Here is a 27572-nt window from a genome sequence, read left to right as displayed (position 1 = left end):
GCTTACTTATCTCCAAATAGGAGGAAGAAGATTGGGTTATCCAATGACAGTAAATGCCTGAAGTGTGGTTTGGGTGGAGCAAATTTGGTCAATTGCCTTTGGAGCTGTCCAGAGGTTCTCTACTTTTAGAAGAATGTAGAAAGGTTTATTAGAACATATATACAGAGCGACTTCCAAATAACGGCACAATGGGCCATTTTAAGCATATAATCTTGTGATAGGGCTAAAAGGGCTAATGATAAAGTGAGTTGGCCATATCCGCAGCGGCGAAGAAAACTATTTTGCAGATGTGGATTCAGCCACTGCCCCCGTCTATAAAACGGTTTTTGGAGAAACTGTATAATATATTTTTGATGGACTGGGTAGAGGCTTCCTCACAAAAAGAGAAAAATCAGGATAAATTTCTTGAGAGCTGGGGAGATTTTATACAAACTCTTTCTCCCCAAGTCCAAGAAAAAATTAAGATCTGTTTCTCCCATGTGGAATGGAAGCAAAGTAGGAGGGATTAGTGGAAAGAAATCTCGCCATGCCCTGTCCACACAGCCTAGCTGTGAAGGCAGTCAGCGGACCGCCATTTCTCCCATGTGACTCGCCCTGCAAACTGTAAAGATGGTTCCATTCCCAACATCGCGTCGATGCCCCACAAATCGCAGTGTTGCAGCACCCACACATTTTCCTGAATGCAACTGCGGTTTAAGGGTTGAACAGCCTATGCTCTTACAGGCTGCAGTGTGCTAGCAGCACGTAGGGGATGCAGTTAGAATCCCGGCGGTTGGAATCCTGACCGCCAAAATCCCGACCGCCGAAATCCCGACACTTTCTCCCTCTATGGGTGTCCACAACACCCATAGAGGGAGAATAAATTAGTGTGCCGAGCATAGCGAGGCACCAGGCCCGCTGCGTAGCGCGCCGGAATTTTGATCACCGGGATTTCGTACCAATCCTGCACGTAGTACCTGCTACACTGTGTCACCAGGTCTATGATCATTGCCAACAGCATTCATGAAGCATTCGGGAATAGGACATAGGGTCAACAGAACTTAGTTTGTCACTAGGTCGACACATGAAAAAAGTCGACATGGACACAGCATAAGTGTACCACGTCCCCTCACAAAGCTCGACACACTATTATATTCTTACTCTATGCCCACTTGAGGAACCACAAGAAAAACTATTGTCAACCCAATTCTTTTGTCTACCGAATGACCACGTCAACCTATTTCATGCGTCAACCCATTGCTTGAAGACCTAGTGACCGCATCCCATATAAGTTAGCGCTAGTGCGACAGGAAAGCAGCTATGTGAAGAAAAATACAGCTTGGAACCGACCAATTCAGAGCTTTATAATAAAAAAGTGCTGAGAACAGTTAATGACAATAGCTTAAAGCGTCAAAGTTCTAGTGATCAGTCTGCGGTCTCCTAGGTAACATGATTTGCATGCAGACGTGGACTTTTCAAAATAGCGTGATTTAAAAACTCGCAGCATCGGCACAATTCTCAGACAATGAGATTACAGGATAGGAAGTCTTCTGAGCAGAAGGGAAATGAATAGAGGAGTGCTGTGAATCCTGTATAAGCAGCTGTGATATTTATCATGGTCATCAGAGATCTTCTCTGCCCCAAACCTTCTGCTCATTTATTATAAGGAGTAACGCACCCTCCTACTGCTGATCTAGAACGCTATCAGAAGTCACCTAGGTTCTCCCTGACCTGTATGAAAGCACTTGGCTGTCACGGAACGCCTGACTTCTAATATCCTTATATGTCACAGTATGTTGGGAACTATCTCATATTTTATCCCTTAAGACAGAACTTCAGATAAGTGCTTTATTTTGACTGTAATCAATGAATAATAGTGTAACCCAACTAGTCCGCATGTGTTTCGCATAGCACTACTGTGTACTACAGTTACCGGGAACACACACTTGAGACCTTTGAGCAGCCAGCATTCTACATGACGGCGGCAGCCACGGAAGGGACAGTTGCTGCTTTATTTTGGTTGCAATCTCTCTCTGTAGGACCGCTGATTTACCTGCAGGCAAAATGAACAGAACTCTGTGTCAATGTCCTTCTTACACATGTCTCTCCGTTTTACTGGAGTTTATGTTAATTAAGTTACACCATTTGCTTTACCAGTGGTAACACTGAACAATGGGGCCGATTCTGGGTCACACAGAGTGAACCGAATTTGGGCTCTGCCCTGATGGTTGCAGTTTGCGCATGTGCATTTCTGCACATGTGCAAACCCCGACTGTGAAAGGCCTCTGGGATTTACAGTGTCACTGGCCCATTCGCAGTGGGGAGGGAGGGAAAGGGGTGGACGGGGACAGTGGCGGCGCTAGGACATGGGAACGCCCAGTATTTCATAGGCATCCCCATGAAAATGTTGGGCGTTCCAATGGGTACATAGGTAAGCCGATGCCTGCCAGGGGCGAGCAGATGACTTCACATGACGTCAGCCGACTGCCCTGTCTCCGCTGACTTATATTTGCGAAGGCAGGGGGCATCATGCTCTGGTCGCCCACCATTTAATGATTTCTCTGCTGCGGGCACATGCAAGAGGAAGTGTCTTCGTAACATATCCCCTTGCATGGATTTGCATGACCCCCAATATGCGCCTAGACATCAAAAACAACATTTCACTGCATGTTCAGATAATATGGGGGATTGGTACCCACTAGCAAAAACGCGCATCATTATCGTGGGTACACACTTAACTATAGGAACGATAATATCGTTAAAGATATTGTTATCATGCATATCGTTAGACATTCTCCAGGAATGATTGATAAACAGGCCGGATGTTCAGTTATTGTCAGACAATGGGGTCTATGTATTATTAATCACATACTCATTAAGGTAATATCCCAAACGGAATGGCAGCTGTCAGAATTTGATGCTGGTATCCCAACTAGTGGTTAGAAGACCAGCACCAGATGCAGACACCAGATGATATAACATTTGGGCCTTATGGGGGGGGGATACCGTTCCGTAACGTCACCGGGACCCGCTGAACATGCAGGTCCTTTGATTATATTGCCAAATTGACCTGCCAGCTCAGGAGACATCAATCATTGTTAACGAGGAGCTGGAGCGCGCATTGTTAATGATAATGAGTGTCCATACTAGATGATATTGTGAACAAGATCACTCAGAAGCACCTTTTTTGAATGGGGGTGTATGGGGGGATTAAGTCCCACAAGAATCTTGTTGGATGCGGCAGAGCGTTCAGTGGCTCCTATCAGTACCTGCTGGCTGGTGGTCGTCATCCTGGGAGTGTCTGGGAAGTTTCTCAGCCAGGAAAATCAGCAGTGCCCGGATGTCTAGCTCGCTGCTATACAGGAATGTCTGGTAACCAACTTCTCCAGTGTATCAGTTAAGCTGGAAACAGAGGGGTTTATTTACTAAGATGGGAGTTCTAATGAAGATTGGATGTGGCTATGAACAACCAATCAGAATCTACTTTTTATTTATTTATCATAGATCATAGATGTTCTCTGATTGGTTGCTATGGGCAACATAACTTTTTTTTTTTAAAGGCTTTTGTAAATGTATCCCGTTAATTCATTGATACCCAGAGACTGGAGGCTGATAGCAGTCATCTACCACCCGGATCTGCCACCATGCCAGACACAAATCCCATGACTTTCAATCAGTAAGGTAATGTGGGTTCCAGGCGGTTGGCACTGTAGCTAGTACATTAATGTTATCATTACTGGATATGCTAACAGTGGAAATACTTTTTTTTTTTGGTTACATGGGACTATGGGCACAAATAAAATACATCTGCTTAGCTGCCATGTGCCCAAAGGATATACCAGTTGCCCCAATGGCAGCACAGGGCACTTTCGGTTACACACATCAATCTATAATTTATACTCATGTACAATACAGCACAGGAATGACCTCATCCTAATCCAACTCCCATCAGATCATGAACACTTCTGCGAGTGTAGGAGCACAATGTCCTAGTGTTCATTCTAGCACCCGCCATCTTTGAAAACCCATGCAGTTCCTCTTCCCTGCCTGGGGTGTCGCTGTCTGCTGTACTGCTTCTAGCACAGTGTGGTCTGTATATCAGCACTGATATGCAAACCAGACCTGTGCTAGAAACCCCACAGCAGACAGCGACACCCCAGGCAGGGAACAGGAACTGCATGGGTTTTCAAAGATGGTGGGTGCTAGAATGAACACTATGTCCTATATGGTTATTGATAAATAGAATGTTGACATGAGAATAAAAACATGGTCATAATGTCAGGCTTGATTTGGTTATCATGGGCTAATTACATATGAAGTTTATATGATAAGGATTTCCAGCCCAATCTGTGCAGAGTTTGTATATTCTCCCCGTGCTTGCCTGCATTTCCTCCCACAATTCAAATATATACTGGTAGGTTAATTGTCTCCCAATAAAATGAACCCTAATGAAGGTGTATGTGCATATGGAATGTAGATTGTAAGCTCCACTGGGGCAGGGACCGATGTGAATGCTCAATCGTTCTCGCTGTAAAGTGATGCGGAATATGTGTGCGCTATGTTTGTACATTTACTGGCGCTAAGCATCCTTATAAAATCATCCCCGGTGTTGAAATGACTCTTCCCCATCCTTCAACCACACAGCTCACCTGACAAGCCTGCGCCAGGCTGGTGCCTATACGGAAGCGAGCAGACATCCCCGGAGGCAGGACATGGCCCAGGCTGGAGCCCACGGAAGGGTTTATCACACGCAGACATCTCGCCACTGCCTCTACAATAAGTTCTGTGGTGAACTGACGCACGCTCTGCACTTCTTCTGGGATCTCGCTGTCAGCAATAAAAAAAAAAGAGCATTACAATAAAATAACAAAACCACTAACAGAAGGACAGTAAAGATCATCGTCTGACTTATTCCAAGTCTGGGGTCGCTGCGGGCTGAATTCACTCCCCTGTCCGATGTTTGAGGTTTGCACATGTTCAACCCCCCTCTCCCCCCGAGTTCCACACTCGCCAGGGCATTCGGTCAGTGATAGGTGGGCAGGGGGCGGACCCACCCAGCATTTTATGAGCGTGTCCAATAAAAAAAATAGTGGGCATACCCCTGCCTGCTTGATGTCTGTGCCTGTCCCCTTTTCAGCCATCTCCATCCAGGATAAAAGTATAGACTTCCTATTATCCACGAAGGGAGGAAAATCATTGGTGGTGAGCGTCCATCGTATGATTTTTAATCTGTGCGGCCGCATGCGAGTGGATTTGTAAGCGTACACACAGTAGCGCACGCAGGGGGAGTTTCTGAGTACCCAGAAACCCCCACAGGAATCTGGGGGCCCTAGTCTGAAAGCTGAGGGTCCCCTCTTTCAATGGGTACAAGAATTTTAAAAATCGGCCCTTGGGAACCGGAGATATCTGACTTCAAAGCAGTGGTCCCCATCCAAGCCTGTTAATTGCTCTCCCCAGTCAGATATTTCAGTTTCTGTCTGACTTAGAGTTTTTCTGAGGGTATATTCCAAAAGCTGTGACTCTCCCCGTTTGAGGGACACTAGAAGCTTGTCTCTACTATGCCCAGAGCCAGAGATATCAGCCTTCCAGCAGCTGGTTACTGCTCCAGCTCCACACACCTGGTATGTAGTTTTATATACTCTTTGGCGGATTGCTCTGCCTCCTGAACTCTGATCCCCTAGTCCCCAGTACCATTAAAGGCTAAGAAATCTAGTGGCGGGAACTGGAGATATCTGCAGTCAAGCAAGCTGTCCTCCTACCAGAAAATTATGAATAATAAGCCCACTCCACTTTACACCCCTCCTCTGTGTATTATATGCTCCCTACCTTTATCTATTGTTTATCTATCTAATTTCCTCCACGCCGCTTGATGGTGTTTTGCGCTAGAGGTAGGGAGAGTATAGGTTCCAACACCCACTGACTCACAATAGTCCAGTCCAGGTCAATATTGTAGGGGGGTATAAAGGGGTTAGTAGTATAGAGGCAGGTGTTGAGGGGGTCATTAGTGTAGTGGCAATTATAGAGGGTTCAATAATGTAGTTGCGGGTATAACGGGGTCAGTAATGTAGAGTAGAACTAACACCGCTGGTAGGGGGCACCAACCAAAATGTTGCCTAGGGCATCAAATTGGCTAGGGCCGGCTCTGCGTATTAAACATCCTCTACCACCCTGGAAGTTATATATCAGAGCCCCTTCATTCAGCCCAATGCCCCCTTCTCCCACCCCATCTCCCACCATCTGTGCAGTAAAGGGGTAATTAGTGGAATTTACTGAGCCCTACATGCTGATCGGTTGATATAATACCCCCTACCACCTGCGGGACATCAAAGATTCAGCTCATAGCACCCCAATACATTGCTATGCCCAGGGGTCTACTCTGCTGTTATGTATATATCTCCTATATATTTGGCTACATCTGTCACTCAAAGTGGGTGTCTGTGTCTATAACGCTCTGTTCCTGGACTTTCCTCTTAATGTGTGATTGCCTTCATCTGTGCTGAACACCTTTCTGAGAAATTAACCTGTTTAAAACAGGTGATGGCAATCATACATTAAGGGGAAGTCTAGAAACAGAGCATTGTGTCCCTCCTGGAGAGGGTCATGTTGGGAGGTATGTGACAGAGAACCAGCCCAGTGAGCCCACAGACAGTGCCAGACACCCACTGCCTTCCCATGTTGCCCAGCACTGCTACTCCACAGCCACCAGGTGAGCGCCCCCCTCCCGCGATTTGCGGCAAAACCTCCCCCCCCGCGCGCCCCCCCTTCCCGCGATTCGCAGCAAAAACACCCCCGCGACCCACCCTACCGCGATTCGCAGCAAAAACACCCCCGCGACCCCCCCTCCCGTGATTCGCTGCAAAAAGAACCCCCCCACGACCCCTCCCGCAATTCGCGGCATAACCACCACCCCGCGACCCCCCCCCTCCCGCGAATCGCGGCAAACCCTCCCCCGTGCCCCCCCCCCCCCCGATTTGCGGAAAAAACACCCCCCCCCGCGACCTCCCTCCCGCGATTTGCGGCAAAAAGAACCCCCCCGCGACCCCCCCTTGCACGATTGGCGGCACCCCCCGTGCGACCCCCCTCCCGCGATTTGCGGCACCCCCCCCCCCCCCCCGCAATTCGCAGCAGCCCCAGGATTAAATGGCACATGCAAAACACTGACATGGCTATGGTTGACAATGAAAAAGGTTGACATGAGTTTTTGAAGATTTATTTCATTTTTTGAATGTTTTCATATTCATTGTCATGTGTCAACATGGACACCAATGAAGTGGCACACTTATGTCAACATTTACATGTGTTGACCTTTCTGTGTTGATTTTTTCTTGTGGCGATTCGCGTCACACCCCCCCGCAACCCCCCCCCTCCCGCGATTCGCAGCACCCCCCGTGACCCCCCACCTCCCGCAATTTGCGGCAACCCCCCACCGGAACCCCTGTGAACCCCGTCCTCCCGCGATTCGCGGCACCCAACCCCGCGACCCCCCCCTCCCGCAATTCGCGGCACCCCCCGTGATTCGCGGCAGCTCCAGCATTAAATTGCACAAGGAAAACACTGACATGGCTATGGTCGACAATGAAAAAGGTTGACATGAGTTTTTGAAGTTTTTTTTTTCATTTTATGAATATTTTCATATTCATTCTCATGTGTCAACATGGACACCAATGAAGTGCCACACTTATGTCAACATTTACATGTGTTGACCTTTCTGTGTTGATTTTTTCTTGTGGCGATTTGCGTCACACCCCCCCCCCCACAACCCCCACTCCCGCGATTCACGGCACACACACACACACCTCCCCCGCGATTCTCGGCACCCCACCCCGTGACCCCCCCTCCCGTGATTCACGGCACACCCCCGCGACCCCCCCCTCCCATGATTCGCCGCAACCCCCGCCCCGTAACCCCCCTTCCGCGATTCGCGGCACCCACCCCCGCGACCCCCCCTCCCGCAATTTGCGGCACCCCCCCCGCGATTCGCGGCAGCTCCAGAATTAAATTGCACATGGAAAACACTGACATGGCTATGGTCGACAATGAAAAAGGTTGACATGAGTTTTTGAAGTTTTTTTTTTTCATTTTTTGAATGTTTTCATATTCATTCTCATGTGTCGACATGGACACCAATGAAGTGCCACAACATTTACATGTGTTGACCTTTCTGTGTTGATTTTTTCTTGTGGCGATTCGCGTCACACCCCCCCCCCACCCCCCCGCAACCCCCACTCCCGCGATTCACGGCACACACACACACCCCCGCGATTCTCGGCACCCCACCCCGTGACCCCCCTCCCATGATTCACGGCACACCCCCCGCGACCCCCCCTACCATGATTCGCCGCAACCCCCGCCCCCGTAACCCCCCTCCCGCGATTTGCGGCAACCCACCCCGCGACCCCCCTCCCGCGATTCTCTGCAATCCCTCCCCTCCCACGATTCGCAGCATCCACCCCCCCACAACCCCCCCTCCTGCAATTCGCGGCACCCCCCGCGACCCCCCCTCCTGCAATTCGCGGCACCCTCCGCGACCCCCCCTCCCGCGATTCGCGGACACCTAAGTTGCAATACAGGCATCTTTCATACAATTCTAACCATATTTCTCATATACAAACGTTCACAAATTAAGGGGGCGCAGCCCCTTACGACGGTGTGAAGAGCGCCCGTAGGGCGCGATGAATCACCTAGTATTTATATATATATATATATATATATTATTATTATTATTTATATACATTTGGTCTATCTATAATACTTTAACTGACCCAGCGTATACTGGGTCACCTAAGTGTCCATCTCTGTGCTTTGCTCCGCCCCTCTGGAAACCCCCTTCTGAAAATCCTGTGTTTGCCCCTGACACATCCACCGCATGCTAATGCAGGGATTCCCATGGCGCAGGGGGGATGCCTGCGTTCAGCGGGGTGGCATTTACCTGCTTAGCGAACAGCTTTGAATCATGTCCTTTGTACTGTAGACACTTCTGACATGGGATCCTGATAAGTAACAGATTACACAGACAAAACATTACTGCATTACATGATCGCAGCTGTAGGCACATACATGACTATTTGCTTGCTCTACCCATTACCTCCCCCAAACAGTCACTTCCTCTCACTCTGTGCGGTATGCTGGCATATGCAATCATCGCCCAGTTGCATGAACAGCCACACTGCAGGCAAATACGAATTAGGACTAGAAAAATTCAGGGCTCCGTATTCAAGCACAAAAATGTGTCCATGGTGCAGCGTATAAGTCACGTCACATGGTGCATAAAGGATGGCGCAGGATTATACAGCGGTAACGTTGATTTGAACATTACATTTTTGGGGGGTTTTAAATTTGGTTTGCCACGGTTTCCATAATTCCACTATACCCTCCGAGAGTTCCGCTGTCATATTAAGAGTGACAATAGAATATCTTATGGGTGTGGCTAAGTGGCACAGACGTGCCCAATATCAGTGGGCTATAACGGGTTATGGCCCATGACCTGGTCCTAAATGGCAAATAAGTAAAAAGATGGCCGACCCAATTCTCAGAGATTACACAGATTGGGGCAGATTTAATAAACTCGGTGAAGTGATCAAGTGTCTGGTTTTATCACTGGCCAATCAGCTCCTAACTGTGAAGTTACAGGTTTGGTTTAAAAAAAGGCAGGTAGGAGCTGCTTGGACGGTGATAAAAAACAAACAAACACTTTATCACTTCAGCGAGCTTAATAAATCTACCCCATAGTTTTTTGCACCCAGCAGCTCCTGACTAAAGTACATGACAGGGTATTGTCTAATCGCTGTGCCCAATTATCCCCCCACAAATGACATAACTCTCTTGTTGGATAAAATTGGCCACAGCAGCCATCTTTATTGAAACAATACAAAATTAACAATAATCAAAACATTCCCCACGGAAGGTGGTCCCCGAGGCCCTCAATAAATCAATCCACACCTCTAAGCACTTCCAGGAGTTGTTACCCCCAGCCGATAGCGATTGGCTCGAGGGCACCAATTGTCAACACCCAGTGCTCATTAATTAGCCTCACCCAGGGGAGTCCAGCCCCCTCATGGGGCCCTCCCCGCCGCATAATTAAGCCTCAATGCCACCAACCTCGAGGACCCCCCTCCGCACAGGCCACTGTGACAAAAGACAACCTATCAATAATTCTTCCTAAAAATTATAAAATTAGGGAGGGTGGGTGGGAGCTGTTCAGAAAAATCTCCCAGTGACCCCTATTTCCTGCCTGCACTCTGCTTATATACCCTTACTACACCCCGTTAAGCCCCTCCCCCTATGACCCTCTCCTTAGACACCCCTTCTATGACTGTCCAGCTAGTCAGCTCCCTACAAACCCTGTCAGGGGAGCCTACCCCCAGGCTTTGCCTCCAGTCCGGCTCCTACATGACAGGGTATTGTCTAATCGCTGTGCCCAATTATCCCCCCACAAATGACATAACTCTCTTGTTGGATAAAATTGGCCACAGCAGCCATCTTATTTGAAACAATACAAAATTAACAATAATCAAAACATTCCCCACGGAAGGTGGTCCCCGAGGCCCTCAATAAATCAATCCACACCTCTAAGCACTTCCAGGAGTTGTTACCCCCAGCCGATAGCGATTGGCTCGAGGGCACCAATTGTCAACACCCAGTGCTCATTAATTAGCCTCACCCAGGGGAGTCCAGCCCCCTCATGGGGCCCTCCCCGCCGCATAATTAAGCCTCAATGCCACCAACCTCGAGGACCCCCCTCCGCCACCAAGCACGGGGTTAAGCCCTTGACCCCGGGCGACCCCCCCACATCCGGAACGCTGTTTCTATCCCTTCCTGTAGTCCCAAGGACCAAACATCGATCCCTACAGCGTTAAAATGCACACCGTCTCCTCTCCAAAAAGCACCGGCACCAGACTCAAGTTCCCTGTGCCTCACCACCACCGCGCCGTTTCTAGCCATAAAACGCCCAATTGCCCTGTTGACTTTTATCCGTGCCTTATTGATCTTGTCAGCCGACCTTGCATCCCTCCAATAACGGAGCGGCACAATATCCGACCAAACTGTGATCACCTCTGGAAACATTGCCCATAAACGTAGGAGATCCAACTTGATATTCCGTATCAACTCCCTAAATGGTCTGCTCCCAAGGTCATTCCCTCCCACGTGCAACACTAATATGTCGGGAGCCCTATCGAGCCGCACAAAACGGTGAAATTCCTGTAACATTCCACTCCATACCATACCGCGCTTCCCCAGCCATCGAACCACTGCCTCCTCTCTATCCAAACCTAGCTGGCGGCCGTTCGGTCTGACATCAGCCCGCAAAGCTCCCCAAAAGACATATGAATGTCCTAAAATCCAAATCAGGCACGGGGGATGCCCTAAAATTAGAAAGAACACAATCAGCCTCAACAATCCCCTAAACGAACATATGAACGAAAACGAGACGATTCCCATCGCCCAATGCGCTTAATCAGCTCATCTCCCAAACCCATCCTAGCAGCCTCAGTTGCGGCCCCGATGCGGAAAGAGTGACCCGCGTATTCCTCCCCCTTGAGGCCCAACGTCCGCAGGACTGCTCTAAACACGCTTGTGAACTGGAACCGTGATAAAAAGGACCCATTCGCATGCATCAGCAAAGGATCCCTTTCTCTGCCCACTCTGACTTCCTTAAATATCCTCAGCCGTGCTACCGGGCACATATCTGAGCCCGGTACAGAGAAGAGAACTACCTTCTTCCCCCTCCCTAATTGATCCGTCTTAGACCTCCTCACCACTAGCTCCACCTTATCCGAGTATAAATCCACATCCTCCCCTAACAAACCTCCCGGCCTGGAGACGCTTGGACTCACGAGTTCACCAATCCGCAGTGCCCCGAAGAAGGCAAGCGAAAAGGCTACCCCGAACAACCTTTCCTCGAAATTGGAACTACAGACCTCACCCAACTTCCTGCCCATATTCTGCAACAACTGGAAGGACACCGGCCGTCTCTGATCCTGTACTACATGTCCTTTTCTCCAGCCTTTTAAAGCCTGCGCAATCAGGAAATTCTTTGTGACATCAGGCCTCCCACCTGCACGAAACCCAAAAGCTAAGCCCGCCATACAGCGCGTGATCTTAGCCACTGACCAACCAATCTCCTTACAATGGCCTATGTATAGCAAGACAGCCAACTCGTCATCATCCTCTTTCAAACCTACTACCTCACGCCATTCTAACCAGCTCCGCCATTCCTGGTTGTATGCCGACCATGTATTTGGGGCCAAGGATTCCCTGATGAGCTGATCGACTACCCGTCCAGCAGAGCCCAGAGCCGACTCGGGAACCCGGTCCCCTCCCTGTCCGCCTCTGGCGCCAACTCCCGGAATCGTTCCCACTGTGAACGAGATAAAGAATCCGCAATGCCGTTAGAGACACCGGGAACGTGCCTAGCCACAACCCACAAATTCAAAGCCAGACATTCCAATACCAACTGCTGCAAAATAGTAACCACCAGAGGTGAAGATGCCGACAATTGATTAATAGCCATGACCACCCCCAAATTATCGCAGTAAAAACAAATCTTCCTATCGCGGAACAGCTCACCCCAAACAACAACTGCAACCAAAATAGGAAACAATTCCAACAATGCTAAATTTTTAACCAAGCCTCTCTGCACCCAAGACTCCGGCCACCGGCCCACACACCAATGTCCCTGGCAATAAGCCCCAAAACCGCCACTCCCAGCGGCGTCTGTGAAAAGGTCTAGCTCTGTAGCCACGCACGTGTCTGACATCCACAACGCCCTGCCATTAAAGGTTTCCAGAAAAGATGCCCACACCCGCAAGTCCCCTTTCAACTCACTACCTAATCTGACAAAATGATGAGGAAGAACCACCCCTGCTGTCGCTGCTGCCAGCCTCCTGCTGAAAATGCGGCCCATCGGCATAATGCGACACGCAAAATTCAACTTACCCAGCAAGGACTGTAATTCCCTCAATCTGATTTTCTTCAACAGCAACGCCCTCTCTACCTCGGCCTTCAAACCCAGTAACTTTTCTTCAGGCAAGCGACACTCCATATTCACAGTATCAATGACAATACCCAAAAAACTGTCTTTCCCGGAGCAAGCGGGACCCCAAAGTCTGCCGACACCCTTTCAACAGTCCTCAACAATAAATCACATACACCGGTCCCCCCGGGACCAATACATAAAAAATCATCTAGGTAATGAATAACTGAACTGCACCCAGAGACATCCTTAACCACCCACTCCAAAAAGGAACTAAAGGCCTCAAAATAAGCACACGACAAGGAGCACCCCATCGGTAAACAACGATCAACAAAAAACTCCCCATCCCAACAACATCCCAACAGGCGCAAACTGGTTGGATGAACAGGCAGCAACCGGAATGCCGATTCAATATCAGTCTTTGCCAACATGGCCCCTTTTCCAAACCGCTTCACCCACTTAACGGCCGCATCAAAGTATGTATAAACCACCGAGCAGATGTCGGGGTCAATGCCATCATTGACCGACGCCCCTTTTGGGAAGGATAAATGGTGTATCAGACGAAACTTGTTCGCCTCCTTTTTTGGCACCACCCCCAACGGAGAGACTATCAAATCTGGCCACGGTGCCGCCCTAAACGGTCCAGCCATACGACCCAGCTGCACCTCCTTAAACAGTTTTTCCTGCACCACTTCAGGATGCTCCCTAGCAGACTTCAAATTCCTCCTAAAACTTCCTGACACCTGCACGTCAGAAGGTATCTTAAAACCTTCCCTAAACCCCTCCTCCAACAAGGCGGCTGTCCGCTGGTCAGGATACCTACGCAGATAACCCAGCATCCTTTCCAGCCGAACTGGTGTCGCCCCCTTTTGAACTACTGTCTCGGGACTTCCCTCTGAAGCATTTATTTGCCCCATGGTTCCCTCCACATGATGAACATTCATGCTTGAATTTGCATTTTGCTCCAAACCGGCATGACCCGTCGTTGAAGGCAAAGCAGAGTCCCTTCTGCATGGCCGTCCCGCTTGTAGCCTCTCTCGGCCCCCCCCCATCCCCACGAAAGGGCTGCCCACTTTTTATGGGGGTCGTTACCTTTAACCATAAAGCAATATCCTTATGATCCCAACGAATGTTGGGGCGAACCGCCTTCCTCTGCCTAAACTGCTCATCATACCTGAGCCAGGCCATGCCCCCGTACACACGGTATGCCTCTCCTATCGCATCCATGTAACAGAATAAGCCTGAACAATTGTCAGGTGCCTTCTCCCCAATCACACTAGCTAAAATAGCAAATGCCTGTAACCAATTTGTGAATGACCGCGGTATCAGCCGATACCGCCGCCGTTCCTCCTCCTCCTTTTTCTCCTCCTTGCGGGGCCTATCCAGGTTAAAACGCTCTAAGGGTAGTAATGAAAATATATCCACATATTCCCCTTTCCAAATCTTCTCCCTCACCTCCTGCTTCAGGTGGGCCCCCAATGGCCCCTCAAAACATACATACACCTCCCCTTTCGCAGTGTCACTAAGCCTCCCACTCTCATCCTGCGTCACCACACTGCCCCCTTCAGCCCCTGCCCTGCTGCTGCTTTGCTCCCCGCCGGATACCAGCACCACGCTGCTCCCCGGCACCCCACTGCTAACCGGCACCCCACTGCTAACCGTCACCCCACTGCTAACCGGCACCCCACTGCTAACAGGCACACTATTACTGCCCGGCACACTAATGCTAGCTGGTGTGCCCGAATTCTGCGGTGCCCATGCTGCCGCCGGGGACGGCCCCGCCCCCTGCCGCAAACCCACCAGCCAATCTGCAAAACCACTCAATAATTCGGTAAAGCCCCTACTCATTTCCCCCTGGGGGGCTAACCCTCCCCCCCCCTGACTTTGTGCTAAAGCATTAATAGACATAGAGACAGACTCACCAGGCTGCCTGGGGGCTGTGAACCCAGCAGCCGCAGGTCCAGTGTCCTGACGGGTCCCAGATGAAGAAGGACCAGGTATCTCTCCATCGTCTGCTGACGCTGCCATCTCTTCTCCTGTCCTCCCGACCTTCAGGTATAGCACCAGCCGGCGTGACCGCGTTGGAGGCGGAGCCAGCTGTGCGTCTCTCGCTCCGTGTACCAGGCCTGCGGTCCGCAGCCTGTACTTCTGCCCCCCTGGCACGACTCACCCCGCGCTGGGCAGCAGCATGCCCCGCATGCCCCGCCGCTCCAGGTCCAGACCCACGTGACGCCGGATCTTCTTGCACGTGGGGGGGGTTCCCCCCGCGCGGAGGGTTCCGCCTGCATGTTGGATTCCTCCCAGACCTGGTCCTGCGGGCGGAAGGTGCCCGGCCCGCAGCCTGGCCTGGAGGGGCCCTGACGGGGCTCCTAGAACGGCGCTGAACCCTGGGGGACACGGATGGGCTGAAGCGCTCCGGAGGCCTGGACCTCCGAGGCCGTGCGCCCGCTGGAGCAGCCTCCTGCGTTGCTGCTCCCAGTCCCCCCAGCAGACCTGACATCTGCTGCTGCAGCCACTCTGTCCCTCTGGTGCCTGCTGCCTCCCTGAGGGCAGCCAGCGCTGCAGATACCTCAGCATCAGCGTTTGGGGAAGCCATGGGAGATGCAGTGCTGCTTAGCTGTTCAGAAAAATCTCCCAGTGACCCCTATTTCCTGCCTGCACTCTGCTTATATACCCTTACTACACCCCGTTAAGCCCCTCCCCCTATGACCCTCTCCTTAGACACCCCTTCTATGACTGCCCAGCTAGTCAGCTCCCTACAAACCCTGTCAGGGGAGCCTACCCCCAGGCTTTGCCTCCAGTCCGGCTCCTACAGAACCTGTGTTCTTACACTCGGTCTTAGGGACCCCACACAGTTTGTGTGTTCCAGGTTACCTGTGGATTTGTAAAATGTGACCATTGATGATGCATGAGTGCACCTCCTGGGAGGAAACCATGAACTGTGTGGGGTCCTGAGGACCAAGCTTGATAACCACTGGTGTAGAGCAATATGCCGTTGTTTGTGCAGCTAGGCGCCATTTTCTGGGCGCCCATTACATAGCGCATGGCGTAACCAAATGCACCACATCTAGATACGGAAAGAGGCTAAACATGTGCAAACCATGGGACGTGTTGCGGTTGGGCACCCAAAGCCCGCCTTTGGGTGGATTTTTGCTCAACACCTCAGAAGGATGTGAGCACAAATAATAGAATTTCCCAAATAAGAAATTGCTGGACCTGATCCTTGGTCCTAAATATTTTCCTCAGGGGACTGCATAGATTCACTCCCTAGAAGTAAGGAATTGCCCACTGACTGAGCACCTCTATTTTTCCCTTCTCTTCACATGAGGGGGCTCTGGCCCCAGCTTATACAAACTACCCTCTCTTAAGGGCCTGTGTAATTAATGCATAAGTTGGCAGAGCGACTCTTGTGGGCACGGTTAGGTAATGTTTGTGTCATTGCAAACAAATGCAGATGGGGACACAGTAAGGACAATGAAACTCAGGAGAAATGGCGAGCTGAGTCCCCTGGGAAGGAATGGTCATGCATAGCACTATGGAAACCTGTAACAGCTTCACCATGGGATGGCTGCAGAACCAGATAGAATTTGTTTTGGTACTTCCTCATTTTTGCGGCCACAGCTTACGCTATGAAACTATGCATCATCCTAGGCCCACACCACCATCTATTACCTTTAGTAAAGTTGTGGGGAGTGAAGCGAGACACGAAGCGCGGCGAGCCCATGATGGGACAATGGTGCTATTCTGAAAGCGGCATACGTAACTGGCATCAGCTGTGTCCGCAAAGATGAGGAAGTACCATTGTTTTAGGTAAACAAAGATACTGTACTGCACCATTAAACCATAACTAGCATGGGGTTCCAGTGATGACAAGACAATGAAACCACGCACAGATGCACTGACCAGCTAGGATCAGGCCCTGTGAGGTTGCTGCCTCTGTTATATACACCATTATGTCCGCCTAGATTACTCTGGTCATGTGATCTACTGTAGTGTTCATTCTAGCACCCGCTATCTTTGAAACCCCATGCAGTTCCTGTTCCCTGCCTGGGGTGTCGCTGTCTGCTGTAGTGCTTCTAACACAGTGTGGTCTGTATATCAGCACTTATATGCAAACCAGATCCTGTGCTAGAAACACCACAGCAGACAGCAACACCCCAGGCAGGGAACAGGAACTGCATGGGTTTTCAAAGATAGCGGGTGCTAGAATGACCTGTACCATCTGCATACAGTCTAGTGTTCATTTTGGTGACCAGAACACAGAGCTCACGCAGATGTGCACAAGGGATTACAGGTCAGCAAACTCCTGTGGGTTCATGAGGATTAAACCACCAAGGGGGGGGTTTATTAAACCTTCCAGGTGGAGTTATTCCCCAATGCAACCAATTAGGTTCTAGCTTTCATGAAGTGCACTACGGTGATTAGGTAGACCCTATTTAGGTCGGCATACAGTAGGTCGATCACTGACGGGCTTAGGTCGACCTACTAAAAGTAAGAAAAAAATGGCAATAAATGATTGTAAAACAAATTATGCTTCGCTAATCTGAAATTACCACTTTTTTTCAAAGTGAGTCGTGAGCCGTCTCAAAGATACGGATCTTTCCACGAACTGAGTTGGTGGATCCCAGCTCTCTCTAGTGACCCGTTTTCCCCATCTCTCTCTACTGGCGGCAGTGTTCGGTCTATAGCCCATATTCGCCAGAACCCACTGAGTTGCGCAGAGAGTGGCGCGGCCGGGTCTGAGGGGGCAGTGAGACCACCAAGTCCAGTCCACTAACTTCCCCCGACATGTCATGTCCCGTTTTACGGCCCCGCCCCCTGCTGCTGTTGTGGGTGACGCGCTGGCTCCTCCCACTGATGGAGACGGCTGGTCACATGGGGGCTGACGTCATCAGGGCTCCTTTCCTCTAGGAAGTGTAGCAAAAAGCAGCTGAGTGTCTGATGAGAATGGAGCAGGGTGTGGGGTGCTAGCTGCGGGAACACTGCGCTCATACACACACATGTACAGTCACAACACACACAGCTCCATGTATGTAGCTATACAGGCAGCAGGGGGCGCACACTTATTCCATACAGCAATACTGCCCACTGTGCCATGGAGGAGGTGGACCGGATTCTCATTCACACTCTGCGGACCTGTGGCACGTAAGTAGCCATCATAGGGGGTCATGTGACCTCCAGTTATGCCATCATGTGACCTCACATGCAACTACACCCTCATCATGTCTCGGATCATGTGACTTCACATGTAACTGCATCCTAATCATGTCTCAGATCATGTGACTTCACATGTTGCTGCACCCTCATCATGTCTCAGATCATGTGACTTCACATGTAGCTGCACCCTCATCATGTCTCAGATCATGTGACTTCACATGTAACTACATCCTCATCATGTAATGTCTTATGACTCTCGTGTGTATTGTCACCACCGTCATGTACCACCAGCATCCATCTTCATGTGACTGTCCTGTGGTGCTTCTCTATGTCCCACATCCTGTATGTTTCATATATATGGTTACACCATCAACATGTGCCTTATTCTTATGCACATTTCCATCCAGCAAAGCATGTAACATGTCTTGTGACACTTTAGGGGGTTGTCAATCTGTTCCGATTTGTCCGACGGGAAATATTGGCTTACCTATTCAATTCTGCCATTAACGACAATATTGAAGGGTGTCCGATCCGACTTTTTAAAAAGTCTGATCTGTTTAGTCAGAAACGGCCATAGAATGTTGAATTCACGGCCGTTTTCCGTCAATTTATATTTCCGTCCAGGATACCGACCATCGGGATGTTCCATCAGTCGGTATTCCGCATTGATACCCCCCTTCATGTACTTTCTTACAACAATTAAAGTACTCACCTCTTGCAGAGGCTCCCTGACAGTCCGATAATCATCTGGCCTGCAAATTCTCTGCCCTGCGATCAGGTCTGTATAATCTCCCTTCTTGGAGATTGCAGTAGTAAGATGGAGATGCTGCCTTCCACAGCATTGGGCCGGATGTGCTTTAATACCGGACCTGGGTTCTGAGAGTCACAGGATGCGGCCACGTTCATGGAAAAATGTGCGACTTGGATGAATAAGTAAACTGGCTGTTATCATAAGGCATATATACACTAGAACAGGCATGTCCAAACTGACCCTCCAGCTGTTGTGTAACCTACACATCCCAGCATGCCTTGCCGTACCTTTAGCATTCCCTCATAGCAAAATGGTGGCAAGGCATGATGGGGTTTGTAGTTTCACCACAGCTGGAGGGCCATAGTTTGGACATGCCTGTACCAGACAATGTGTTCAATGAACGATATAGTGCTGAACACTTTCCCTTGAACTTTTCTGTGTCCTGGACAAAAAAATATAACGATATGCCGAACGATCTAGCTAGAGTTTAGTTAGTAGCTTTGTGTGAATGACATAGCCAAAATGGAGCAGTGTGTACGGATGACAGAAACATTCTTTGAAGGAGCACGCATCATTTATCCCATACACACTGGTCAATATATCATTCAAAAGGATATACGTACCTATACTCTAGCCGACATAGCTGCTTTTTACTCCCATTACATTATTGCATAGTGATCTTAAAAAGTTAGATACAGGGATGCGTTCCACCCAGCAGTCTTCACATGTCAGGAGCCTCATCGCTACTTTGATTGGAGATTTATCAAACCTTCTAAAAATGGCATGCGGAAATGTCGCCCTTAAGCATCCAGGTGTTAGCGATACATTTCAGTCCATGGGTATGGCTTCTTGGGTTGACCACTGAAGGTCGGCACCTGAACTGGGTTGACATGTCTACAGTTGACAAGGTCGACACTAGCATTAGATCGACAATGGGAAAGTTGACAGTCAAAAGGTTGACATGAGGCTTTCTCGTGTTTTGTCCCGGATGTCGGCATGGACACGTCTAAGTGTACCATGTCCCCTCGCATGACTAGCTGCGCTCGGCACACCATTCTCCCACCGTGCCGTAGTGGATGGTAGATATACATGTCTGCTAAAAAAAACTGGTAAACTCATGTCAACCTTTTGACTGTAGACCTAATGCTTGTGTCAACCTTCCAACCCTGTCAACCTTAGTCATGTGGACCTGTTTGAGGTGTCGACCTAAGCCCTCTCAACAGTCAGTGGTCGACCTACTGTATGCCGACCTAAATAGGGTCTACCTAATCACCATATTACCGAGTGCACTTCATGAAAGCTAGAACCTGTTTGGTTGCATTGGGGAATTACTCCACCTGGAAGGTTTAATAAATCTCCCCCTTGGTGGTTTAATCAAACTTGCATACTCATGAACCCACAGGAGTTTGCTGACCTGTAATCCCCTGTGCACATCTCCGTGAGCTCTGTGTTCTGGTCACCAAAATGAACACTATACTGTATGCAGATGGTACAGGTCATTCTAGCACCCGCTATCTTTGAAAACCCATGCAGTTCCTGTTCCCTGCCTGGGGTGTTGCTGTCTGCTGTGGTGTTTCTAGCACAGGATCTGGTTTGCATATCAGTGCTGATATACAGACCACACTGTGCTAGAAGCACTACAGCAGGCAGTGACACTCAAGGCAGAGAAGAGGAACTGCATGGGTTTTCAAAGATAGCGGGTGCTAGAATGAACACTACAGTAGATCACATGACCAGCTTCTTTATGCGTGTCATTTTGTGTCAGCAACCATGTGATCAGACATGGAGATTTATCAAACCACCCAGAGTAATCTAGGTGGACATAATGGTGTATATAACAGAGGAAGCAACCTCACAGGGACTGATCCTAGCTGGTCAGTGCATCTGTGCCTGGTTTCATTGTCCTGTCATCACTGGAACCCCATGCTAGTTATGGTTTAATGGTGCAATACAGTATCTTTGTTTACCTAAAACAAGGGTACTTCCTCATCTTTGCGGACACAGCTTACGCCAGTTACCTAAGCCGCTTTCAGAATAGCACCATTGTCCCATCGTGGGCTCGCCGCGCTTCGGTGTCTCGCTTCGCTCCCTACAACTTTACTAAAGGTAATAGATGGTGGTGTGGACCTAGGGTGATGCGGGTTACGCTACGTAAGTTTCATAGCGTAAGCTGTGGCCGCAAAAATGAGGAAGTACCAAAACAACTTCTATCTGGTTCCGCAGCCATCCCATGGTGAAGCTGAGACAGGTTTCCATAGTGCTATGCATGACCATTCCTTCCCAGGGGACTCAGCTCGCCATTTCTCCTGAGTTTAATTGTCCTTACTGTGTCCCCATCTGCATTTGTTTGCAATGACACAAACATTACCTAAACGTGCATAGCCTGCATTCATTTATAAGTGGCATTATCCCACAAGAGTCGCTCTGACAACTTATGCAGTAATTACACAGGCCCTTAGAGAGGGTAGTTTGTATAAGCTGAGACCGGAGCCCCCTCATGTGAAGAGAAGGGAAAAATAGAGGTGCTCAGTCAGTGGGCAATTCCTTACTTCTAGGGAGCGAACCTATGTAGTCCCCTGAGGAAAATATTTAGGACCAAGGATCAGGTCCAGCAATTTCTTATTAGGGAAATTCCATAAATGCTGCCTTTATTAACCCTGGTTTGCTGATAACATAACTGGTGTTAGGTGAGGGAGAAAACTGGGACTTGTGTGGCAGTGATTTTTGTATTCTGCTCCTCCCAAAGAGACCACGTCTGTGGTAGACCCTTCCGTATCTCGCCTTTCTTACTTCCTGTCAAAGATAAAATGTGCATAAAGGTCTCCTTGTTGAAGTCCTAGTGGGAACATCTCTGCTGCTCCACCAGTGAAGCCCTATAGGCTGTCCTGTGTGTGTTTAGGAAACTTCAACTGGGCCTCACAGCTCTTATGAAAAATGCTTGTTTGTGACGCTGGGTGTGACTTCCTCAGGTGCTCATTATTTGTGCTCACATCCTTCTGAGGTGTTGAGCAAAAAATCCACCCAAAGGCGGGCTTTGGGTGCCCAAATGCAACACCCCCATGGTTTGCACATGTTTAGCCTCTTTCCGTATCTAGATGTGCTGCATTTGGTTACGCCATGCACGATATGTAATGGCCGCCCAGAAAATTCTGCCCAGCTGCACAAACAACTGCATATTGCTCTACACCAGTGGTTATCAAGCTTGGTCCTCAGGACCCCACACAGTTCATGTTTTCCTCTGAATAATCAATGGTCACATTTTACAAATCCAAAGGTAACCTGGAACACATACTGTAACTGTGTGGGGTCCTTAAAACCGAGTGTAAAAACAAAGGTTCTGTACTTTAGACAGGAGCTGCTGGGTGCAAAAAAATAATGGATTAGATTTATTAAGCTCGGTGAAGTGATAAAGTGTTTGTTTGTTTTTTATCACCAGCCAATCAGCGCCTACCTGTCATTTTTCAAACCAAGCCTGTAACTTCACAGTTAGGAGCTGATTGGCCAGTGATAAAACCAGACACTTTATCACTTCACCGAGCTTAATAAATCTGCCCCAATCTGTGTAATCTCTGAGAATTGGGTCGGCCATCTTTTTACTTCTTTGCCATTTAGGACCAGGTCATGGGCCATAACCCGTTATAGCCCGCTGATATCGGGCACGTCTGTGCCACTTAGCCACACCCATAAAATATTCTATTGTCACTCTTAATATGACAGCAGAACTCTCGGAGGGTATAGCGGAATTATGGAAATGTGTCAAACCAAATTTAAAACAAAAAGAAATGTAGTGTTCAAATCCACGTAAAGGTGCCCATACACATTACAATTATTGTATACCATATCGCATCTCATTGCATCTCGGTTTTGCGATGAGATGAAATCTAGTACAAAAAGTATGTGCTGCACATACTTTTTGTACTAGATCTCATCGCAAAACCGAGATGCAATATTGTATACAATAATTGTAACGTGTATGGGCACCTTTACCGCTGTATAATCCTGCGCCATCCTTTATGCACCATGTGACGTGACTTATACGCTGCACCATGGACGGCCATTTTTGTGCTTGAATACGGAGCCCTGAATTTTTCTAGTCCTAATTCGGATTTGCCTGCACTGTGGCTGTTCATGCAACTGGGCGATGGTTGCATATGCCAGCATACTGCACAGAGTGAGAGGAAGTGACTGTTTGGGGGAGGTAATGGGTAGAGGAAGCAAGGAAAGGCATGTATGTGCCTACAGCTGCGATCATGTATGCAGTAATGTTTTGTCTCCACGGAATCTGTGTAAGGCGCAGCAGCAGAGCAGCAGGATTTAGCAGTGTGTTGTACATGTAGAGGGGTACGGTGTGCATATGGGGACACATCTGTATTTTCTGTGTAATCTGTTAATCATCAGGATCCCATGTCAGAAGTGTCTACAGTACAGAGGGCATGATTCAAAGCTGTTCGCTAAGCAGGTAAATGCCACCCCGCTGAACGCAGGCATTTTGAACACGCTGATAAAATGCTGGGTGGGTCCGCCCCTGCCCACCTATCACTGAGCGAATGCCCTGGCGAGTGTGGAACTCGGGTGGAGGGGGGTTGCACATGCGCAAACCCCAAACATTGGACAGGGGAGCGAATTCAGCCTGCAGCGAGTGGTTCTGAATCACCCCAGACTTGGAATAAGTCAGACGATGACCTTTACTGTCCTTCTGTTAGTGGTTTTGTTATTTTATTGTAATGCTCTTTTTTTTTTATTTCTTTATTTATTGCTGACAGCGAGATCCCAGAAGAAGTGCAGAGCGTGCGTCAGTTCACCACAGAACTTATTGTAGAGGCAGTGGTGAGATGTCTGCGTGTGATAAACCCTTCCGTGGGCTCCAGCCTGGGCCATGTCCTGCCTCCGGGGATGTCTGCTCGCTTCCGTATAGGCACCAGTCTGGCGCAGGCTTGTCAGGTGAGCTGTGTGGTTGAAGGACGGGGAAGAGTCATTTCAACACCGGGGATGATTTTATAAGGGTGCTTAGCGCCAGTAAATGTACAAACATAGCGCACACATATTCCGCAGCGCTTTACAGAGAGAACGATTGAGCATTCACATCAGTCCCTGCCCCAGTGGAGCTTACAATCTACATTCCATACGCACATACACATTCATTAGGCTTCATTTTATTGGGAGACAATTCACCTACCAGTATATATTTGAATTGTGGGAGGAAATGCAGGCAAGCACGGGGAGAATATACAAACTCTGCACAGATTGGGCTGGAAATCCTTATCATATAAACTTCATATGTAATTAGCCCATGATAACCAAATCAAGCATGACATTATGACCATGTTGTTATTCTCATGTCAACATTCTAATTATCAACAACCATATAGGACATAGTGTTCATTCTAGCGCCCGCCATCTTTGAAAACCCATGCAGTTCCTGTTCCCTGCCTGGGGTGTCGCTGTCTGCTGTGGGGTTTCTAGCACAGGTCTGGTTTGCATATCAGTGCTGATATACAGACCACACTGTGCTAGAAGCACTACAGCAGACAGCGACACCCCAGGCAGGGAACAGGAACTGCATGGGTTTTCAAAGATGGTGGGTGCTAGAATGAACACTAGGACATTGTGCTCCTACACTCGCAGAAGTGTTCATGATCTGATGGGAGTTGGATTAGGATGAGGTCATTCCTGTGCTGTATTGTATGTGAGTATAAATTATAGAGTGATGTGTGTAACTGAAAGTGCCCTGTGCTGCCATTGGGGCAACTGGTATATCCTTTGGGCACATGGCAGCTAAGCAGATGTATTTTATTTGTGCCCATAGTCCCATGTAACCAAAAACAAAGTATTTCCACTGTTAGTATTTCCAATAATGATAACATTAATGTACTAGCTACAGTGCCAACCGCCTGGAACCCACCAAGGAGGGATGGGTCTACCTGAATTTAGAACCTACTATTTGGCTGCCCAACTATCTCAAATGAGAGACTGGGTGGAAGTCGATCAAGGAAGTAAAATGGTAAAAGAGCTTGTAAATATATCTACTCCTGGAGTCAGCCCAATTAGTAGGCTACTGCAGGGCCATACGGTTCGGAAAGACCCTCCTTTGGTAATCCAGGCAATTAAGGTATGGAATGAAGCGAATAAAGCAATTGGCCATGAAAAGATAGATCCACAACACCCCATTGACGATAATTGGTTGCTAGGAGATCTAAAAGAGCTACAACTTAATGAGACATGGGGCTCATTTCAGGTCAATTGCATTAGTCAGCTTTATCTGGATGCCCAGTTTAAGTCGTTTCTACAACTGCAGACGGAATTTGGTCTTCCAAAGACTTATTTCTTTCGTTACTTACAACTTAGGAGTGTATATAATCAGCGCTTTGCAAACTCACCCCCAAATTTTGCAGAATCCCCGATTAAGAAAATAATTAAATCAGGTAACAGGAAAAAAATATCTAAGATTTATAAAACAATAATAAGAGAGACCCCATGTGACTACCTAGCTGAACTGAGGGTCAAGTGGGAGGAGAACATGGGTCCACTAGTAGATGATGATTGGCAATCTGCCCTATCAATGGTAAATAAAGCTACGAACGCACTGAGAGTGCAACAAATTCAACTATTTATATTGCATAGAGCCTACATGTCTCCCTCGAGAATGATCAAGTATGGTGCAGTGTCCTCGATAATCTGTAGGAGGTGTAAGGAACTTCCAGGAACATTTTTTCACTTGCTGTGGGAATGTAAACCCGTGGCCGAATTCTGGGACAAAGTGATTTTCATAATGGTCAATACGGGGGTAAAGAAGGAGTTACTGTCACGGAATTGCTGTTTGTTGAATATTATTGACACAAGGGAAATTGATTGGGGTTTAAAAATGTATGTAATATGCCTGTGCTCACTTGCCAAGGTTCTTATTTCGAGATACTGGATGGCGAAAACCGGTCCAGTGATCGAAGAATGGATAGCTTTGGTTAACTATACAGTTGAGCAAGAGAAGTACTTATCTGTTGGTAGAAATACACTTAGTAAACACGACACGATATGGAATAGATGAAAAGTTTCACTGTATTGGCGCACTAGGAACACAGTAAATTAGGACCTATTATGAAAAATAGTAGTAATAAATACTGCAGAATACATAAAGCAACACTTAAAAATAAGCTGACTTAATGATCAGCATACACTATATACACACATTTCTCTAGTTTTTTTTTTTTTTTCCCTTCCTCATATTTTGCACTCAGGTATTTATGCTTTAGCCACCCTTTTTTTTTTTTTTTTTTTTTTGCTTCTATTCTCCTCCTTATCTACATAACTTAAAATTATCATCACTATTTTTTTATAATAACTATATAACACTTGTGTAAAATGCACGAATAAGAGAAATAGTGTACACACACGCACATAATATACACTTAATTAGATAAGAAACTGCCTGTCAGCAATGACGTGATATAGTGCTGTAACACTACAACCCCACAGTGTACCAAATCAGTTAGGCCTGGTATGATATATTAGCATAATATATAATAATAATCATGCATGAAAAACGCATCAATTATACCATACCCTAAATACAACACCGCATAGGGAACTTGACCACCTCCCAAGCTTTAACATCTCTGCCTGACCACTTGTACTGGTAAACCTGTAATCACGTATGAGAATAATAATGAAATGTTTTTGTAGTACATGTCTTATGTTTTGTATGTAATTTTTTTTTTTTATTATTTTTTTTTTATTCTTTATCTTGTTTTTTTTTTTTCTTTCTCTCTCTTTTTGGTATGTCTTTGTCTTTGTTTCTTCCTATATTTCCTGTATGTTCAATTGATGTCAATGTCATATGTTTTGCTCTGCTATGAGCAAAGTTTTAAAAACTCAATAAAAATTATTTTGAACATTAATGTACTAGCTACAGTGACAACCGCCTGGAACCCACCTTACCTTACTGATTGCAAGTCATGGGATTTGTGTCTGGCATGGTGGCAGATCCGGGTGGTAGATGACTGCTATCAGCCTCCAGTCTCTGGGTATTAAGGAATTCACGGGATACATTTACAAAAGCCTCTAAAAATTAAAAAAGGTTATGTTGCCCATTGCAACCAATCAGAGTCTATCTATGATCTTTTAGAAGGTGCTAAATAAATAAGCCACATCCAATCTTCATTAGAACTCCCATCTTAGTAAATAAACCCCTCTGTTTCCAGCTTAACTGATATTTGGAATATTTCCCCCACTCAGGACCTGGGCTACACTGGAGAAGTTGGTTACCAGACATTCCTGTATAGCAGCGAGCCAGACATCCGGGCACTGCTGATTTTCCTGGCTGAGAAACTTCCCAGACACTCCCAGGATGACGCCCACCAGCCAGCAGGTACTGATAGGAGCCACTGAACGCTCTGCCGCATCCAACAAGATTCTTCTGGGGCTTAATCCCCCCCCCATACACACTAGGCGATATTGTGAACAATATCGTTTAAAAAAGGTGCTTCTGAGTGATATTGTTCACAATATCATCTAGTGTGGACAATGCGCGCTCCAGCTGGTCGTTAACAATGATTCATGTCTTCTGAGCTGGCAGGTCAATTTGGCAATATAACCAAAGGACCTGCATGTTCAGCGGGTCCTGGTGACGTTACTGAACGGTATTTCCCCCCCCCCCCCATATGGCCCAAATGTTATATGGTCTGGTGTCTGCATCTGGTGCTGGTCTTCTAACCACTA

General features: G+C 48.0%; 1 protein-coding gene and 1 long non-coding RNA gene across 2 annotated transcripts in view; one reads left to right on the top strand and one right to left on the bottom strand.

Moving 5' to 3' along the window:
• Positions 1–1002: 1002 nt before the first annotated feature.
• Positions 1003–17816, bottom strand: LOC146035390 (uncharacterized). The gene is made up of 5 exons (XR_014460629.1): positions 17506–17816; positions 8909–8969; positions 4629–4806; positions 3249–3381; positions 1003–2032 (listed from the first exon to the last, which is right to left on the bottom strand). It is a non-coding gene; the product is annotated as an uncharacterized LOC146035390 (long non-coding RNA).
• An 18-nt stretch (positions 17817–17834) lies between these two features.
• The window catches only part of CCDC22 (CCC complex scaffolding subunit CCDC22), a 34060-nt gene continuing 24322 nt past the window's right edge, over positions 17835–27572 (top strand). Inside the window, exons 1-3 of the mRNA XM_083158806.1 lie at positions 17835–18097; positions 23624–23801; positions 27090–27222. Of these exons, the coding sequence (XP_083014932.1) occupies positions 18048–18097; positions 23624–23801; positions 27090–27222 (361 nt within the window). The 5' untranslated portion in view covers positions 17835–18047. The remainder of the gene's footprint in view (positions 18098–23623; positions 23802–27089; positions 27223–27572) is intronic.

The sequence above is a fragment of the Crinia signifera genome, chromosome 9 (genome assembly GCF_055691185.1).
Source record: "Crinia signifera chromosome 9, ASM5569118v1, whole genome shotgun sequence".
NCBI classification, from domain to species: domain Eukaryota; kingdom Metazoa; phylum Chordata; class Amphibia; order Anura; family Myobatrachidae; genus Crinia; species Crinia signifera.
Note: the sequence above shows the minus strand (reverse complement) of the source record. Positions and strands in the feature narration are given on the sequence as shown.